This window comes from Gallus gallus, chromosome 4, assembly GCF_016699485.2.
Source record: "Gallus gallus isolate bGalGal1 chromosome 4, bGalGal1.mat.broiler.GRCg7b, whole genome shotgun sequence".
NCBI classification, from domain to species: domain Eukaryota; kingdom Metazoa; phylum Chordata; class Aves; order Galliformes; family Phasianidae; genus Gallus; species Gallus gallus.
The window spans coordinates 68,794,103-68,812,827 of record NC_052535.1 but is presented as its reverse complement, the minus strand read 5'-3'; the positions used below and the strand labels follow the sequence as shown (position 1 = coordinate 68,812,827).

The 18,725-nt window shown below is 44.7% G+C and overlaps 2 protein-coding genes across 2 annotated transcripts; one reads left to right on the top strand and one right to left on the bottom strand.

The window, feature by feature from the left end:
• Positions 1 to 920: 920 nt before the first annotated feature.
• On the bottom strand, positions 921 to 6,774 carry RPL9 (ribosomal protein L9). Its single transcript, NM_001257333.3, has 8 exons — positions 6,748 to 6,774; positions 6,289 to 6,335; positions 6,091 to 6,206; positions 5,123 to 5,218; positions 4,681 to 4,813; positions 2,623 to 2,703; positions 2,214 to 2,332; positions 921 to 1,043 (listed from the first exon to the last, which is right to left on the bottom strand). The coding sequence occupies exons 2-7, from the start codon at positions 6,332 to 6,334 to the stop codon at positions 2,226 to 2,228; spliced, it is 579 nt and encodes a 192-aa protein (NP_001244262.1). The 5' UTR covers position 6,335; positions 6,748 to 6,774; the 3' UTR covers positions 921 to 1,043; positions 2,214 to 2,225.
• A 122-nt stretch (positions 6,775 to 6,896) lies between these two features.
• LIAS (lipoic acid synthetase) lies at positions 6,897 to 18,698 on the top strand. Its single transcript, XM_423226.8, has 11 exons — positions 6,897 to 7,021; positions 8,040 to 8,212; positions 9,722 to 9,815; positions 10,802 to 10,882; positions 11,122 to 11,278; positions 12,064 to 12,121; positions 13,307 to 13,435; positions 14,452 to 14,597; positions 15,809 to 15,879; positions 16,558 to 16,669; positions 17,597 to 18,698. The coding sequence occupies exons 1-11, from the start codon at positions 6,938 to 6,940 to the stop codon at positions 17,647 to 17,649; spliced, it is 1,158 nt and encodes a 385-aa protein (XP_423226.6). The 5' UTR covers positions 6,897 to 6,937; the 3' UTR covers positions 17,650 to 18,698.
• Positions 18,699 to 18,725: the final 27 nt, after the last annotated feature.

Here is an 18,725-nt window from a genome sequence, read left to right as displayed (position 1 = left end):
GGGTTGGGCTGGATGATCTCCAGAAGCCCCCTTCCAACCCCTACAACTCTGTGCTCACTGTGTAAACCAACAGAGAATTCTGAAGACTGACTTAGTGGGACAGCTTGAACACAAGTCGTTGTTCAGATTTCATACCTATGAAGCTCAGCTCAGTGGTACTGCACTCCTACATGAGCTGACAGCACTCAGTTGTTTTAGGTACTTCTCCTTTGCACGCAGAGATGTTTTCCTTGCTATTAAGCTTTAGCCACTTTATATCAGTATTTTATGCAACTCTTTTCAAAACTGATAATGAAAGTCACAAGGTAGATTTTAGCATAGCACAGCATGAAATCACAAAGACTTGACGTGGTAAAAGAGAAACCAAGAAAAAACAGTGTAATCTGCAGATGACACAAAACACATATTGAAACTCTGCCTTATCTGAATTCTGATGTAAGGATTTTGGTTTTCTTAATTCAATGTTTCTCAAGCCATGTAAGTCGGGTTCAGGCTTACCCTAACCTTGCATCCAGGTTAAAAAGTCTTATAAGTCAGCTTTTATCAATCCCAGATTGTTTTCAACATATTTCAGATCTGGAATTTCCCTCCAGAATCAGTACGTGGTCATCTGCTTTTGTAATCATTGGTTTGAGGTTTTGAATAGTAAGAAAAAACACGAATTTCATTCCTTTGAAAACAATGCTTTTGCTATTTCCTAATGTTACAATTTAAAACTACTACTCTGGGGCCTTCTGTGGCATGGGATTCCAATGATTCAGACCTCTGCTGATCTGAATGTTCACAGAGAAGTAACACTGCACAAGACTACAAACCTACAGAGCACTATTTACCATGACTATGTGACAGTGTGCTTCTCCAGACGATGAAGACCCTGAGTGTGTTCACAGTATTTTAGATCTTAAAAAAAGAGACCAAGATATGAAATATGTTTTATTTTATTAAACCTCTGATCTTGTTCAGTTTTTTGCATCAGATGTCCCAATCCATTACGTGCTGATATGCCGTCTCATTTTTTGTTTTGTTTTTCAGGACCCAGACAACTGCAAATAAAACGTTAAAGAGCTTTTAAAAAAGCTTTACCCAGCAATGCAAACATGGAATTCAAAAGCTTACAGACATAAAACAAGTTCATTTATCTGCTAGTGTGAATGCAAACAAGAATCAATAGCGCCAAAAAATCTGCCCAACTTATTCAGACGAGTTTACTTGAAAATGAGTAAATGCTCAAAACTGTATAATAAAGAGAGAAGTTGTTCTATTGCTTAAGGAACTGGGGCAGCACTGGCTTTTTTTCTGTAGCCTGTAAGCACCTGCTATCTGGCTGCTGCTAATAAGATTTAGTTTATGAAATTCACTTCATCAAGATCCTCTATCTCAAGCTCTGGTTCAGCAGGCACACGTTTATCTTAAATGCAACTCAGCCTGTCTCATCCTACGCAAGTTATTTATTTATACCACATAAGGAACCACACATATCTAAAATGCATCATGTTCCTCTAGCAGTTAGAACTCTTAAACACCAAATCCTTGTGCTCCATGTCAGTAACAAATTTACATTAACAACTATTTATCACTGTTTATCTGACCTTTGTTTACGAGCATTTACATAAACTATGCAAAAGACCCTAACATATGAAGCGCCATCCTTTTATTATTATTACTTTATTTAGAGAGAAATAATAAAAGGAAAGTGTATAACTAGGAGGAGCCTTAGTCTAAGGAAGTTTTTTCCCTGTAAATAACTGGAAATTGCTCTTTCATCCCAGGTCAGTTGGGTTTCAGTTCTCAATTGTCACTTGAACTAACAGTCATGCTATAGAAGTACTACATTCAGATAGATGTTTATCCCAACAGCGGTTTAAAACAATGTTATTAAGAGATGTGAAGTTGCTGTCAAGAGATCTAAGTTTTAGGCTATAAAGAAGCTTTATACAACTGCATCCCTGTAGTGAATGTGGTGAACCACCGAGTCCCTGTTGAAATAGAAAGACTTTATCAAGACCCCAGTTCAAGTCTCCATCTCCAGACACCTGCTTCTCACACACGCTATCTCACATCCCCACTGCTCCCAGCTCCCATATTCTGCACATCATGAACTTCAAGATGCAAGCTAAGGTGCCAGGCTTGTCCTCAGAAAGAACTGAACACTCCTGACAAACACAGCATATTAACGTACAAAATAATGCCAGTCCACATAGGATGACACCAACCTAGTAAGAGTTCTACTCATCTGCCTGCTGTACTGTTCCTTTCTCGGAGACGTAGATACCGTCCAAGAATTTCCTGATATCCTTATTCTTGACTGTAGTGGCTTGCTGGATCAAGGCAGCTATGAACAAAGCAAAACCATAAGCGTAAGAGATCCAAACACAGTGTCTCTAGTATTTTAACTAATAAAACCGTCACATGGAGAAGGGAATTATCAACTTGAAATCATGTCAGTTCTAAAGAAAAAGGGATGCGTTTCACTCAGTGTATCTTGGCAACACGAGGCAGAAACATCTGAGCTGTCATTTACTTCAGCATTGGAGAAGAAGGACAGGAATTGTTTGCTAAACTGACATCTCCAGATAAACTCAAACATATCATTACATTTTCCCTTGCAACTACTTCACAAACCTGAATTGGAGACCAATTCAATGTCATTCCCTTCAAGGATCAGCTCATCTTTCTGGGCTTGAGAAACAGCACAGGAAACACCTACAGAAAAGAAAATGCACAAACTTGGTACCAGTGAAGACAATAAACACGTACTGAAGACACAGCATTCAGGTCCCAATTTATGAATGAAGGCTTCTCTTGCTCTAGACAACAAATGAGCTTCTATGACTTGAAATGGTCCTCCCACAACTCTTCCAAGATTGTCCTCTCCCAACAGTTTCAGCACACACAGATTACTTCCTTCCAATCCAGAGCATGACTTGCACATTACTGCATTACAGCACTAATCACCAACACAGCGCATAAGCTGGAGAATCTGCCAGCAGGACTGTCAGCTAGGTGGTGCCATTTTCTGCATTCTTGTGCTCACGAAGACAAAACCAGATACACACCAAGCAAGTCACTGAAAAAAAATCTTGTCCTCTATGTTAAGCACCACGTTTACACAAGGAACAATGAAAACCTTCCTAAGGGACAAGCACTGCAACATTCAGGAATCTAACAGGAAACTTTCACTTGCACAGAAAATATCACAAGTACAATTCTATATTTGATCTGTTTAATTAATAGGTGTTAAGCTAACACTTCATTAACACCTATCTTTGAAGGAAATGCTGATTAAAAAAAAAAAAATCAAGTACAGTAGTGAAGCCCACCTTTAATACTACGCTGTAAATCAAAGTCAAATCCCCTGTACCAATTCCACACTGCATCTACCAGGGAGTTCGGAGCAGTCTGATGCTTCATCTAAATGCACCCTGAAGTACCACCCATCTCACAGACACACACACCGTCAACAGTAGTGGAAGTATCAAAATAATCAAGATAACAGCGTTTCTGAAGTGTTTTCTTCCCCTCCATAGGTTTTGTAAAAATGTCAATGATTGGTTCAATTGTCTTGGTGCCTGCTGACTTCCCATCTACTCAAGATCTCCAGTACCTTAGGAGTCACAGGGACCTGAGATCCCTCTACACATGACATGGCTATCTGAGGCAGGATCACAGCTGCCTCTGGTGTGCTATCGGGTGCCTTGTACCCAATCATGGTTAGGTTGTACTTCTTGGACCAATAACTGGCTGCTGCTGAGAGGTTTGGGACATTTCAAAGCATTAACTTCATCACAACTTGGATGACTGATTTTCTGCTTGACTCTTTGAGCAGCAGTTTGAAAATGAGGGATTACTCAGAACAGAGACAGTCCCAAGGTCCCATGCACACACTGCCCCAGGTACTACAAGATTGTATAACAGTCAGTCATTGGGGCTCTACTCTTTGCCAGGTACAAAACTGGCTGGACTGAGGTTTAGGCTGGATAATAGAAAATTTCTTCTAAGAGTGGTGAGGCATTGCAACAGGCTGGAAGTGCTGGAGTGACTGTCCCTGCAGGTGTTTAAGGGAAGGGTAGATGTACTACTTAGGGACATGGTTTAGTTGTCAATATTGGTGGTAGGTTGGACTAAACCATCTTAGAGAATTTTTCCAACCATGATGACTGTATGATTCCTTCTTGAAGCTTAACAAGGTCCTTCCAATGTTTGCCTTGTTAGGCTTCTTGCTAAACTCCAGGTACACGGAGCCAATGGGTAAGATGAAAACTGAGACATGCTCCTGGCTAATTACAAAATTAGAAATACAGCTCTTTAAATACCTGTGAAATTAGATGACTTACAAAGTTTAAAACAGAAACACCAGTCTAAAGCTGAGCACCAGAAATTTACACCAACAAGCACTGTGAAGACCTAACAACAATGAAATTAAACACTGGGATCCCTTTAACTTCTATTGCAATAACTAGCTTTAAGTTTTCTCATTACTAAGGACAAATTACAAAACTCTTATTAACCATACATCTAAACAGCAGTAAATGTATTGCAAGGTCACATAAATTCAGACAGACTGAAAAATGCTGCTTCCAGCAATCTGCTATTTCTTGCTATCAGTGGCAGCACTGAAACGGAGTAGTTTGGAAACCCCTATTAGGCATAGTTGAGCGCAGTGTCTCCAGATGGACTCACCTGGCCTCATGCGCACCCTGCGAATGTACTTCTCTCCCAAAAAGTTTCGGATTTCCACAAGTGAGCCGTTATCCTGTATGACTACATTGATTGGGAAGTGAGCGTACACCGACCTCATCTTATAACGGAAGCCCTACGATAAAAGGCATCGTTAGGTGCTGAAACCAGGAAATCACAACTCATCCAGAAAGGAAAACAGATGCATAAAGTTTAAGAACAAAATATACTGAAGATACGGTCCCAGTAAGGATAAGACATTAAGCCCAAGAAACACCCAGAGCTTATTGTTCATGCCTTCCTCCCCCTGAATTTCTTTGATGTCCAAAAAGAAAAGGAGAAAGCTGCTTGCATGTGTAATAACTGATCTGCTTAGAAAAGCTCTCATTAAAGTAGAAGTCCGTCCACTTTTGCCACAGAAATGCCACCTGAACACAAAACTTACCAGCGTAACGCCCTTTATCATGTTCTGTACATGGCTGCAAATTGTGCGGACCGTGGCCAGCTCCTTTCTGTTACCCCACCACTTGTCAACACGCAGCTATACAGAAATGAATAACAACAACAAAGGCATCAGTTACATTCCAGTACTAAAAATAAAGTGGTTTTGTGACAAATTAAGAATGACAAGTTCAGGTAAACTGTTAAAAGCACAGATTATTTAATTTCTTTGGAAGTCAGTTAAAGGCCCACCCAGCTCCAGCCCCATGTCGTGACCCCCAGACATACAAGAAGTTTTCTTCTGTTTGTCCCATCAGTAACAAACCTTCAGAGGAGCCAGGACAGGCAGCAGGTCTAAAAAGGTTCTGAAACCTTAAGCTGAAGGATGCAGCATCCAATATTCATGCTAAACTAGTTGTTCCAAAGTCACCCTGCTATATGCAAGCTATCCATTTCCTCAGCTACACAGTGTTAGGGGACCCAGTGCTTTTCTGACACAGTAAATGCCTACCTAAAGTTACCAAAATTGGCCATTTTTTCCCCTTTTTTCTTTTCTTGAAGACCTTTACACCACACAAAAATATTATGCACGTGTTTAGGAAATCAGCCCTCCCAGTGCAACTTGTCAATTCCAAACATGAAATGCTCTGCGTTACTTTTACTCAGTTAAAACTCGCCGGGCAAAAGAACAGCACACAACAGGCAATCCCCTTCCCAACAATGAGAACTGCAACTACACAGAAAAACAATCAACATCGCTCCAAGACACAACAGAACTTCGAGACTGCCGTGGAGCCTGAGCAGGCCTCAGCGTCCCACCAGACCGACTCATCCCACAAAACAGAAAGGAACTCATTTGCAGAGAAAACAAAACCAGAAACACCTGGTTGGAGCTCCTGCACTTCTCAGGCCTTTGAACAGACCGTACCCCCCTCCCTCCGTGGGCACCGAGCGCAGCCCCGCAGCACTCACCTTCCTGCGCTTCTTCCCCAAGAGGGACAGCTCCACGTTGATGTGGTTGAAGTCTCTCCGCAGGGTTCCCCGGGGGCCCTTCACGATGACCGTGCGGCCCTTCAGGGACACGCTGACTGCAAAGCGGGCACAGACAAACGCACGTTACAGCTGTGAGAGCGGCAGCGGGACGGGCCTTCCAGGAGAGCGCGTACGTACCTTGCTCAGGGATGTCCACGGTCTGGTTGCTGAGGATGGTCTTCATTCTGCAAACGACAACCACAAGCTGCAGGCCGGGAGGAAAAGCCCCTCCTTACACCGCGCCGTTCCCCCCACGTACGCTGCGGCCCGCAACTACGGAGCCACGGGAGCTCCCAACCCTCTGCCGCCGCCGCTACAGCCACCCGTGCCCTCACGCAGGCCCGACCCCAGGCCCTAGGGAGGCGGCGGCCTCCGCGCCCTTCCCCACAGCAGGGCCCGGCCCGGGCCCAGAGCAGGGAGGGGCGGGGGGTGGACGTCGGAGAAGGCGCCATCCCGGCGGCTTCTCCGCTCAGGCCGCGTTCAGAGCGCCGCGGCGATGCGGCCGCAGCCCCGGGAAGCCGCTCGCAGCCCGGCGGGGCGCGGCGAGGCCCGTTCGCCGCAGATGGCGTTGGATGCGGCCTCCGGCCCGCGGCTCACCTGGCAGCAGGCAGCGCCGAAAGGGGCGGCGCGTGACGTCATCACGCTCTTGTAGCCGGTCGCGAGCTGCTGACGTCATCGCGCCGAGGCCGCCGTCCGAGAGGCGAGAGAGGGCGAGCCCCGATGCGTGCGAGCCGGCGCGGGCGGCCGAGCGCCGAGAGCGTCGATCGAGACTGCGGTGGGCGTCGCCATGTCGCTGCTGCCCGGGAGCTGCCGAGGCGCCTCCGCTACCACAGCCCGGCGGCTGCTGCTGCTATTGGGGCCTCACGCACGGGTGGGTGGGCGCCGCCTGTCAGCCGGGGCGTCTCGGGAAGGGCCGGGCCGGGCCGGGCCGCCGCGGCCAGGAGAGCGGTTGCGCGGCTGAGGGCTCCGCCGGCGGGAGGGTTGAGAAACGCGCGGCGCGGTGTGCTGCGGGAGGGCTCCCGGCTGTGTGAGGCAGAGTATCGGCAGCGGGTCAGGAGAAGTGGCTCTTCGCCTCTGCTTTGCGCTGCTGAGGCCGCACCTGGAGTGCTGGGTCCGGTTCTGGGTTCCCAGTATGAGAGACGCGTCGGGCCATCAAGATGACAAAGGGCCTGGAGCTCCTCTGCTGTGAGGAGAAGCGGAGAGCTGGGGCTGTGCAGCCTGGAGGAGGCATGGGAGAGAGGTCTCATCAGTGGCCATAAACAGCTGAAGGGAGGGCGCGGAGGGCAGAAGCGGGCTCTTTTTGGTGGTGCCCTCCAGCAGAACAGGAGGCAACAGACACAAACCTCTGGACACCAGGAGCACTTCTGTGCGGTGTGGGTGACAGCACTGGCACAGGCTGCCCGGGGGCTGTGGGGTCTCCTCTTTGGAGATCTTCAGAAGCCGCCTGGCCATGGGTCTGAGCACCTGCTCTGGTGTCCCTGCTGGAGCTGCGGCTGGGCCCAATCTCAGCCGTGCTGTGGTGCTCTTACTGAGGCCGTGTTCACATGGAAATAGTACGTTTCTGTGGCTGACTCAACAATATACATCTGAATCTCAAAATCCTGCCAGTCTCAAAAGCAAAAATTAATCCATACAGTGATACTTGTATCAAAAACTGCTTAATTTAGTCTGACACTAAGATATCTGGGAATAGATCGTTCTTCTTGTCCATTTTTCATGACTTAAAGCGAAAGAGAGTATAAATGTTTAACATAAAAGCAGTTGGGAAGAGACTTGCACAGAGTCTGTTGCAGACTGTATGGTAAACCACCAAAAGGACTAATGGTTGTTCAGTATGAAACAGTAATTCCTTTATGGTTTAATAAATAATGCTGTTGGTTTTTTTTTAGGTGTCAGAGAACCACTTGTGTAACCAGTATGGAACATCGAGTTCTTTGCGTGAGGAGACAAAAAAGATTCTCCAAACTGGACCAGACTTAGAAGACTTTGTATCAGGAGATTTGGCAGACAAGAGTGTGTGGGCTGATTATAAAGGCAATTTAAAGCGTCAGAAAGGAGAAAGGTAAATGTAATTTCAAACAACTGTAGTTGCTTCCATGCAGTTTCTTGCATGTCCACTCTTAACTACAGAATGCATACCGTGTTCTTTTATTAAATTCTGTTGTATTGGCTTGCCAGATTGGTTTTTCATGGAAAAAACCCACAGTGTAAACTTTGAATATGTGACAAAACTTTAAGACGTGATGGTATTTTCTCACTTGAGTGCTTGTGCCATACCAAATTATAAATGCACATCAGAGGGCAGTATACTATACTTAAGGGCTGAAAAAAATATTACTGGTATCAAAAAAAAAAAAAAAAAAAAAATTAAAGCAGAATAGTTTAAAAAATACTTGAAATAAAGTATATTCCCAGTTGTACATTTGATCAGCCTTTTTGATAGTTGTGTAACTTACGCTGTTGTTAATTGTTGTGTTCTCTGTTGTACTATGAAATCTCATGGTTACAGCTGATGGTCTTAAACCTTTCAGTGACAGCAAATTCCTGTTTTTGAATACTGGGATGGTAATAAGCATGGAAGAGTGAAGTCTGTTATGACTACAAGTGATATTAATGCTGGTCACTGAGTTGCATCAGTATTCAAGGAATCCTTCCTCACTGGGATATGTAACAAATTGAATCATAGAATCACTCAGGTTGGAAAAGACCTTAAAGATCATCGAGTCCAACCACAACCTAACCATACTACCCTAACTCTAACAACCCTTCGCTAATTCATGTCCCTGAGCACCACATCCAAACGGTTTTTAAACACAACCAGGGATGGTGACTCAACCACCTCCCTGCAGAGCCTATTCCAGTGCTTAACAACCCTTTCTGTAAAGAAGTTTTTCCTGATATCCAACCTAAACTTACCCTGGTGCAACTTAAGGCCATTTCCCCTCGTCGTGTCACCAGTGAGAAGAGACCAACCCCACTCACTGTAAGCACCTTTCAGATACTGGAAGAGAGCAATAAGCCTCCTTTTCTAAACAGCCCCAGTTCCTTCAATCTCTCCTCATAGGGCATATTCTCTAAGCCCTCCACAAGCCTTGTTGCCCTTCTTTGGGCCTGCTCCAGCACCTCCACGTCCTTTCTGTACTGAGGTGCCCAAAACTGAACACACCATTCAGAGGCCAACAGGCCTCAGCAGTGCTGAGTACAAGGGCAGGATGACTTTCCTAGTCCTGCTAATCACACCATTCCTGATACAAGCCAGGATGTCATTGGCCTTCTTGGCCACCTGGGCACACTGCTGGCTCCTATTCAGCCGACTGTCCATCAGTACACCAAGGTCCCTTTCCATCAGGCAGCTTTCCAGCCGCTCGTCCCCAAGCCTGTAGGGTTCCCTGGGGTTGTTGTGACCAAAATGCAGGACCCGACACTTGGCCCTATTGAAACTCATACAGTTTGCCTTGGCCTATCAATCCAGTCTATCCAGGCTGCTCTGCAGAAGTGGATCTATATAATTAATGGAAATTTACCATGTAAATAATGTATTAATGTTTACATTTGTTTGATTCTTGTCCAGGCTACGACTTCCTCCATGGCTGAAAACAGAGATTCCCATGGGCAAGAATTACAATAAACTGAAAAATACCTTGAGAAGTTTAAATCTGCACACGGTAAATCTAGGATCAAACCAAGTTTTCCTGTGAAAATGATGATTTTTTGTTTGTTTGTTTCTGTGGAGGACAGATAGACATTATGTCTTGCATGGTCTTAGATGCTGAAATCAAACCCGATGCTGATTTTTTTTTCCTGTGGTGAATTTTACCCTTAAAGAATAAAAAGAAATATAGAGAGAATTTTATGTTTTTTTTCTGCTGTGATTTTAAATATTAGGATTTACTACTTGCATCATCAGAGATCAGAAGATGCCAATTGTGACTATTTTTAATAGAAATGCAACAGTTTCAGGGACACGTACATATTTTGCAGGAAAAGCAATTGTAGAAATTTCCTTCTGCTTAAATACACCCTCAATCATAGAATCACAGAATGGCCCGGGTTGGAAGGGACCTCAAGTATCATCAAGCTCCAACCTCCCTGTCGCAGGCAGGGCTGCCAACCTCCACATTGAATACTGCCAGGGCCAGGCTGCCCAGGGCCCCATCCAACCTGGCCTTGAACACCTCCAGGGATGGGGCATCCACAGCCTCTCTGGGCAGCCTGTTCCAGCACCTCACCACTGTCTTGGTAAGGAACTTCCCCCTGAAAGGTGACAAAAAGTGGTAGGTATGCATGGAAAGCTTTTTTTCTGGTTGGTTGGTTGGTTTCTGGGGTGTGTGTTTGTTTGTTTTTTGAAGCAAGATATATCATGGATCTTGTGAATATTGTATCTTGTGACATGTGTAGATTTAAAATGCTAATGACACTCTGTGCTAACTAATAAGGCAATTACTCAGCTGAGGAGTTGCTGGCTCTGGGTTTATATAGTAGAGGTAAAGAATGGAAACGGATGCCAGGAAACAATTATTTTCTTCCTAGCCATTCTGCTGACTTCTTCCATAACAATGTGTAACTGTTAATCTCATTTATCACAGATGAAATTAGGATTATCTGTAGACTGGTACTGAAATATAGTACCTTCCTGTCTGTTTAACTTCAGGTATGTGAGGAAGCACGTTGTCCGAACATTGGGGAATGCTGGGGAGGTGGTGAATATGCTACAGCTACAGCTACTATTATGGTAAGCCATTAACCATTTCTCAAGTATTTTATCACTGGTTGAGGCATTCGTAGGATATTGTTGGATACGTGGCAATCTCTGCTGAGGTGGTGTGGGTTTGTTACATGAAATGTACAGGAAATCACTGTCCTCACCCTTTTCTTTAGTATTGAGATGGTCTGATAGCATATGCAGCTGTTTCTTGGCTGAGCAATGGTGATGTGCAAAATGTAAATGTAGGAATGCCTTTCTTATTTCAGCTGATGGGTGACACGTGCACTAGAGGTTGCAGATTTTGTTCAGTAAAGACAGCAAAAAACCCACCTCCACTGGATCCCGAGGAGCCTTACAACACAGCAAAAGCTATTGCTGAGTGGGGCTTGGATTACGTTGTACTGACATCCGTGGACAGAGATGGTTAGTATGCTGTCACTCATGTCTTCCAGTGTGGGCTCAGTGCAATTGTTGAGAATTCTTCTTTGAAATGAGTCAACAGTGCCGAAACTTTGGAAAGTTTCTACATACTCTTAGTATCTCTCTATGCCTGGTAAAATACAATAGAAGTTACGCTCAGAGGATCATCTTTTCCAACCTAAATTATTCTGTGATCAAGTCCAACCATCCAGCTAACCCTGCTGCTAAGCCATGTCCCTAAGTGCCACATCCACACTGGGTGGTGGACTCCAGCCCTTCCCTGGGCAGCCCATTCCGATGCCTGACCACCCTTTCCACAAAGATATTTTCCTGATACTCAATTTCAGCCTCCCCTGGTGTAACTTGAGGCCGCCACATACACGAGGAAAACTATTGTAAGGACTCTTCTGTATACTTTAGGTGAAAGTCCAATAGCTTCAAAGTGGCTTACAAGGAAAGAGCAATAATGCTTTGTTGGATATGTTTCAGTATTTCTTGTAGGACAGCTTCTCAGATCAAAAACATAAATAGTTAAAGTCATTTTGTTCTTAGGCTGACAGTGAACCCACAAAAACAAGTGAATATGATCCAAGTCTGCACTAAATGATCATGTTTAGTCTGTGAGCAGAGTGAGGTTTGGTAGAATATCTGTTGCAAACCTTTGGCATAAAAAACTCCTCTATTAGTTTGGATTTAATTGTGACTCTGCATTTTTTTGTGTGGCTCTGCTAATAAGTAAATGCATTTCTTGAACAGAAAGGTTAACTGAATAATTGAAATGCTTCTAGATATGCCTGATGGTGGAGCAGAACACTTTGCAAAGACGGTCTCCCATCTGAAAGAAAGGTACGTTAATAATGTATTACTCTTATTAAAACTTTATTGTGGTATCTTAGTTTCAGCTGGGATGGAATTGTTTTCTTCAGAGGGTCTGATACGATGCTGTATTTTGATTCTGGGAGAAAAATGATAACACACTGATGTTTATAGCTGCCTGCTATTTTTTTTTCATGTAACGTCTTACAGAGCCAAAGCCATTCTCAGCAAAGGGCCCCGAGGAGCTGGGAGGGAACAGAATTAGGACAGCTGATGTAAACTGGCTAAAGGGACATTCCATGCCATATGACATCACGCAGAAGGAGTTTTGGAGGGGTGGGAGTTCATCTTGCTCTCTTCCACTACTTGGGGGGCTGGCTGGGCATTGGTCAGGGGGTGGTAAGCAATTGCTTGTGCATCACTTGCTATATTTGTCATAATTATTATCCTTTTCTTTATCTTAGTAAATAGTTTTCTCTCAACTCACGAGTTTTATTTTGTTGGGGTTTTTTTTTGGTTCTTTCCCCCATCCCACTGGGAAGGGAGGAGTGAGCAAACATCTGCGTGATGCTGAGCCACCTGCCAGCTTAAATCACAACATATGGTATGGCATATAGGTCAAAATTGCCTTTGGCTGGATTATTTCAGGGGCCATACAAATAGAGAAGTGCACCTTTGGCTTGTTTGTGTGCCCCATGATTCATATTTCTGGTACAGTAGTCCCAAAGTATTTTGAATTGGAATGCATTTCCAATTTAGCCCAGGCTTATTTAAAGCTAAGCACTGGGTTATTTCTTTGACCATGTGTCAGGTCAGAAATACATCTTCTCTGTATTTCAGAGCTATAATAGTAAAAGAGTTTTAAAACCTCGTGCAGTAACCTGCGACCAGCACAAAAATATCACAAATAGACAGCAAATGTGATAGACTGTAAAGAATGGATTTTATGTTATTTGACTCTCATTCTATTTCAGCTCACGTCAGTAAAATCAGGAATTAAACACATTATGTTTTGTTTGAACAGTGATCTTAGAAAAAAGCACTAATGTCAGTATTTGCAGAAATCTGTTGTTTCAGCCATACATCCCAAATTAACTTCGCTCTGCTTATCCAAGCATCCTTGGTTTGGTTATGTTTGGGCTTTGTTATACTGAACGTTTACCGACAGTGATAAAAATCCCACGGATGTGTTCATTTTCAGCTTCTGTTTTTCAGGAACTCAAAAATAGTTGTAGAATGCCTTACCCCCGATTTCCGAGGGGACCTGAACGCTGTGGAGAAGGTAGCACTGTCAGGGCTGGATGTGTACGCCCACAACGTGGAGACGGTTCCGGAATTACAGAGGTAAGCAAGAAGAGCACGTGTAAGTGGAAGCACAATACAGTATAACCAGAAAAGGGATTTTGTGAAAGGAATTCTCTGACTGGGAGCCAGAGCCATTTACTTACACCTGCTTTCAGCCCGTAGCTCTCAGCCCCTTGGATCCCATTCACAGGCAGTTCCACCACTCCCTTTTCCAGCCTGAGATGAACACAGGCTGTACGTCCATCTACCTCGGGTTTTTAAATGGGTTAGCTTTGTTATAAAAGAGCTTTGTTATAAAAGTCAGAGCTTTGTTATAAAAGAAGAGGAAAAAAGGAACCGAAACGTTCCCTCTGAACAGAGCATAGCTGAATCCCATCTTGCCAGGTTCTCTACTTGAGAACTAGGTTTTGTTTCACAGCACTGAGGTATTTTGAACTAACCGCGGCCCACACACAGTTTGCCCTGTGGCAGAAAGGGCGCAGGCTGGCCGGGCGCTGTTTCAGCCCCTGCTCCTGGCACTCCGTAGCCTTTGGTTTTTCCACAGTTGTGAGGGTGTGTCGCGTTCGCGATCCGACACTACTTCGGCATGAGTAAAAGGAACGCTTCCCTCCCTCGCAAGAACGTTCTGTACAGCTCCGCCCTCTTCCACAGCCACGCGGTGCGCTGCCGCAGAGGGCAGGGGCGGGAAGGGACGGCTCCAGCCGTGACATCCGTCGCCCTCCGCTTCGTGTCGCGGCAGCGCTCCCCTGCCCGCCAGCTTCCTCGCGGGCAGCCGGCCGCTGGCCGCCTCAGGGAGGGGGAGGCGGGCGGGGAGCGGCGGGGCCGGGCGCCGAAATGGCGCGGGGCCGCGGTTCCCAGCCTGCCTCGCGCGGCGCCGCCCTGCCCGCCGCCCGCCCGCAGAGGGCGCCCGCGCCGCGCCGCGCCCGGGCCTCGGGGCCGACAGGCAGCCTGGATCGGCGAGCCGTCGTTCGGGCTTCGTGGGATGTAACAGAACGTAACTTCCGTAGCGTCTTTAATTCGCCTCTGTTCTCCCCGTTGTGCTGAAAACGTCAAAGGAAAGTCCGCGATCCCCGAGCCAACTTCGAGCAGTCCGTCCGTGTGCTGAAGCACGCCAAGGCGGTGCAGCCCCGCGTCATCTCCAAAACCTCCCTCATGCTGGGGCTGGGCGAGACGGACGAACAGGTGCTTGCAACGATGAAGTGTGAGTTTTCTTATGTTTTCTTTGCTATTTATTTTTAAGAGGCGAGAAGTTCCCCGTGGTTAGTGCACACGAGGCATTTTTCACAAGATATCTGTAAATCCTATGATGTTTCTCCCATATCCAGCTGAAGGATCGTCTACCTGTGCTTCATCCTGTGTACAATAACCAAGTGCAGTGGTACAGCCTGGTTTTTCTGCAGCTGTGCCGTATCAGTTGCTGCCCAGCCCTCCCCATCCTTCCTGCCCAGCATTTCAGAGGTGTGAAGTTCAGCCTCAGGGACTGTTTGCACATCATGGATGTCTTTGGAGCCATCCAGTTACTCCAGTCTTATTCCTCTCCCTTCCCCTGTGTGGGAGCTGAAGAACATGTAAATGTGCTGCTATTATACCTGTTTATTACAGAACCATATCAGTCTAATCAAAAATCTAATTTCAAGGTAATAGCGAGTGCAAATGCTGTAAACAAAACACTTTCTTTTCTTTTTATTTTACTTGGAGGCAAGTAGTCCACATAGCCAGGAAATATATAGAGGTATTCATGTACAATCTGTTCCCTCAGCCATCTTTGAACATCAGTGTTCAGAGTGCCCTACTAGCCACAGCAAGCATCGCCCTGCAGGCTAGCTGACTACTGGGTGCCTGGATTACCCTCTGGAAGCAGACAACCTGAACTCATTTGTTGCATCTTGATTCTAGTAAATATCCATCTTACAAGTTTTTGCAGGCATCAAAACTAAAATCTACCCTTTAGCGTGTAAAGCTGGCTAAAGCTGTTGGCAACTTCCCTTGGATTTGTTTCTCTTCAGAAAAGTACTCATAACTTCGGCATGAAGGCTTTGAACCAGTGCAGAAGTGCCAGGTGTATGTACATGCATCCATTTTCCCTCAGATGAGGGCTTTGACCTAAAGATGCAGTGAAAAGCAGTAAAATAGAAAAGAGCGTGTCGTCTCTGCAGTGAGACAAGGGACTGCAGTGCAGTGGTATTCTCTCTAGCTCTGAACTAGAGCAGGTCGTGCAGCAGCTTGGATCTCAGAGCGAGGTGCATTGCTGCTGCTTGTGGAGGTTGCAGGCTCCGTTCAGGGAGAGCAGAATGTACCCTCTGCAGGGTGCTGTGCAGCAAGTCTGCTTCAGCCTTGCACGTAGGGTGTTAGCCAGGTGCTGACAGTCCATTGTGATGCTTTTGCCACTAACAAGGACATTTATTTTTACAGTGTTGCGTGAAGCAGGTGTAGATTGTTTGACTCTAGGACAATACATGCAACCAACAAAACGTCACCTAAAGGTAAATATGCCTTTAATTTACAGACAGAATTGTGGTCTGTACCTTGCAGTAAAGTTTTTTCTTTCTAAAATGAGGCTTGATTTGTATCCTTCCCTTAACTGTGGATGTTGGGAAGTATTTCCTTCCTTGTCTAACTTTATTTCCATCTATTACGGACTCCTTGCTAGAAATGGCCCCAGCTATAATCCATCTTCTGCAGACTTCCCGTTGCTACTATTAGCTGGGCAGACAGCTGGGGCTGAGGCACGATTCTGCAAAACAAGAGTCTTTCCCTGTATGCCTCAAACAGAACGGCTCCAGCCAGCTCTCCTTCGCTGACGGGTAGGCTGGCCCTTAATGGTGCCGCTTCAGCTGCAGAAGTTACCATTTATTCCTTCTGTAACCTGTCCAGAGCTTGAGTCTCTGTTCTGTTACTCTATTTCACTGAAATAACTTGCTAATGAAGAGATTTGTAGGACTACTGTGCTTTTTTTTTGCTAACTTGGACAAAAAAGGTTTGTGCAAAAGGACTGTTTGAAAACAGAGCAAAGAAAATGATGAAGCAACAACTGTTCAGCTATATCTGTTTTGGAAAGTAATGTTTTGACTTGAGATGTAACTGTTCCGTGTCGCTACATGCTGTCTGTATTTTATTTCCTTTATGTTAAGGCCTGATCAGAATGAATTCTTTTCACTCAGGTTGAGGAGTACGTAACGCCTGAAAAATTCAAATACTGGGAAAAAGTAGGAAACGATCTTGGATTCCATTACACAGCCAGTGGGCCTCTAGTGCGTTCCTCCTATAAAGCAGGTACATTATGAAGCAGTATTAAATTACTTAGGATGTGACATTTCATATAATCAAGCTACGACTGTGAGGTAATAGGCAACAAAGCTCACCTTTTCTCAAGAGCAAATTATCTAGTCATGCTTTCTTTTTTACTGTTTAATGTTTTTTGTAGTTCATCCACAGTATGTATTTGTATAGTTGTTGTGTGGCTTGTCACCTTAAATAAGCTGATTTATTGCCAAACCAAGCTTGTGCTATACTTAATACACAAGGCAAGGTTCCTATATATTGTACACAGCCTTCAGTTTTTCCATTACAATCTGCTGCTTGAACACTCGAGGCTTTAATGGAGCCGGTTGTTGCTCGTGATGCAATTTTGATGCTGAAGGCAGAACTTATTTGCAGTGCTCCAGAAATAATTAGACACACTTAAGGCAGTGCTTTTTCTGACGTAGCGCTGTGTGTTAAGTAGCAGCTGATCTTAGTTGGGACTGCCACGTATTTGCAACATTCTGCCATTTCCTAAGGAGAGAGCACGGAAGGATCGTTTGGGGCACCTTGCTTCTCAGGCTATTTGAAGCAGGATTTCTAGTGGGTTTCATTACAAGTTGCTGCTACTTCATAAAATAGGAATTATTTTTTAATTAAATCAATTCACCTCACCCTGGTTGAAAACACAGAGCAGCAGAGCTTTTTCATAACACTGAAGATGAAGAAAATTCAGATTTCGAAGGGATGGATGGTATTGCTTGTTGAGTTATGGGTTTGTTTGCCTTTTTACACATCCTGGCTGTTTGTATTGAGAATGCAGTTGGGTAGAAACGAATTGCTACAGAACACTGGTAAGAACAGCCATACTACAGAATACCATAGGAACGCACATTGTTTTGCTTCATGTCCTGGAAACACCTGCAAATGACTTTTGGTGCTTTTTTGCCTCTTGATTAGGTGAATTCTTCTTGAAGAACTTGGTGGAAAAAAGAAAGACGAAAGTCATCTGAAAATGAGCGTGAGCCTATTTAAAGCAGCCAGTTCTAAGGATCCTTTTTCAGCACATAATTATACCCAGTTCCAGAAATACAGAAGAGCAGATGGCGGAGGCACGAATAAACTTACTATCCTTCCAGAACATTTTACTCTTACCAAAACACTTAACGTTATTGTACCTAACTCTTCCTTGCAATGCTACAACTATGTGGTCCTTCCAGCATCAAGTAGTAAGTCAGAAGACAGAACTGATTTTGAAAGAGCAAAGCAACTGAGCTAAGCTGAAAAATAATCAGAGGTTTAAGTAAACAGATTTGATACTACCATCAGCGTTGCTGCAATTAGATACTGATTAAGGTGCCAATTATAGGTATTTTGAAAGGCAGTGAGATCTTGCTGTGTCTTACCATTACCATGTAACACAAGCTTGCAGGGACCGTGGGAAATAAAGGAATTATAAAAAAGCTTATGTGACAAAGGACCACGTTAGGATTATTTTGAACCACACCAGAGGAGTACTGTTAATACTTGTTTAAGACATTATGTCTTTTGCCTGCATCTTAAGAAAATTAACTGCTATTCGGAGAGCTAATGCTCTGCAGGTGTCTCAAAGGGTGAGTCTCAGCAAGGTGGTGAGGTGAAGAAAACAAGAACTCTTTGTTGTAAGATAGTTAATTTTGTATAGATAGCTATTTAAAACATTAGGAAAGTCATGACTGCCATAGCAGCAGAAAGAGAGCCACCTTCAGCTTGGGTATGTGTGTGACTGTACCAAATGTACCAAACCCCTCTGCTTTGTACAGATGCTGCTCCAGCACTGAGTGTTGAGATTTGTGCATATCCTGTACTGTAATTCTACTCTGTTATTGCCTGGGGATTAAAGTTCTGTACCCCACCTAAGGGTGTGGAGGTTGCATTTGGTCTGGGTACTTGCCCTAGGAGATTTGATCTGAGTGTTTACTCTTCTGCATTCAGATTTAACTGCACTGTGGCTGAAATCTAAAGTCTCTTATGTACTGTACTAAGCTCAGGTAGAAATAAAAGGGTGGCATATGGTACCGTAGCAGCTGTACACTTCTGTCTTTTCGGT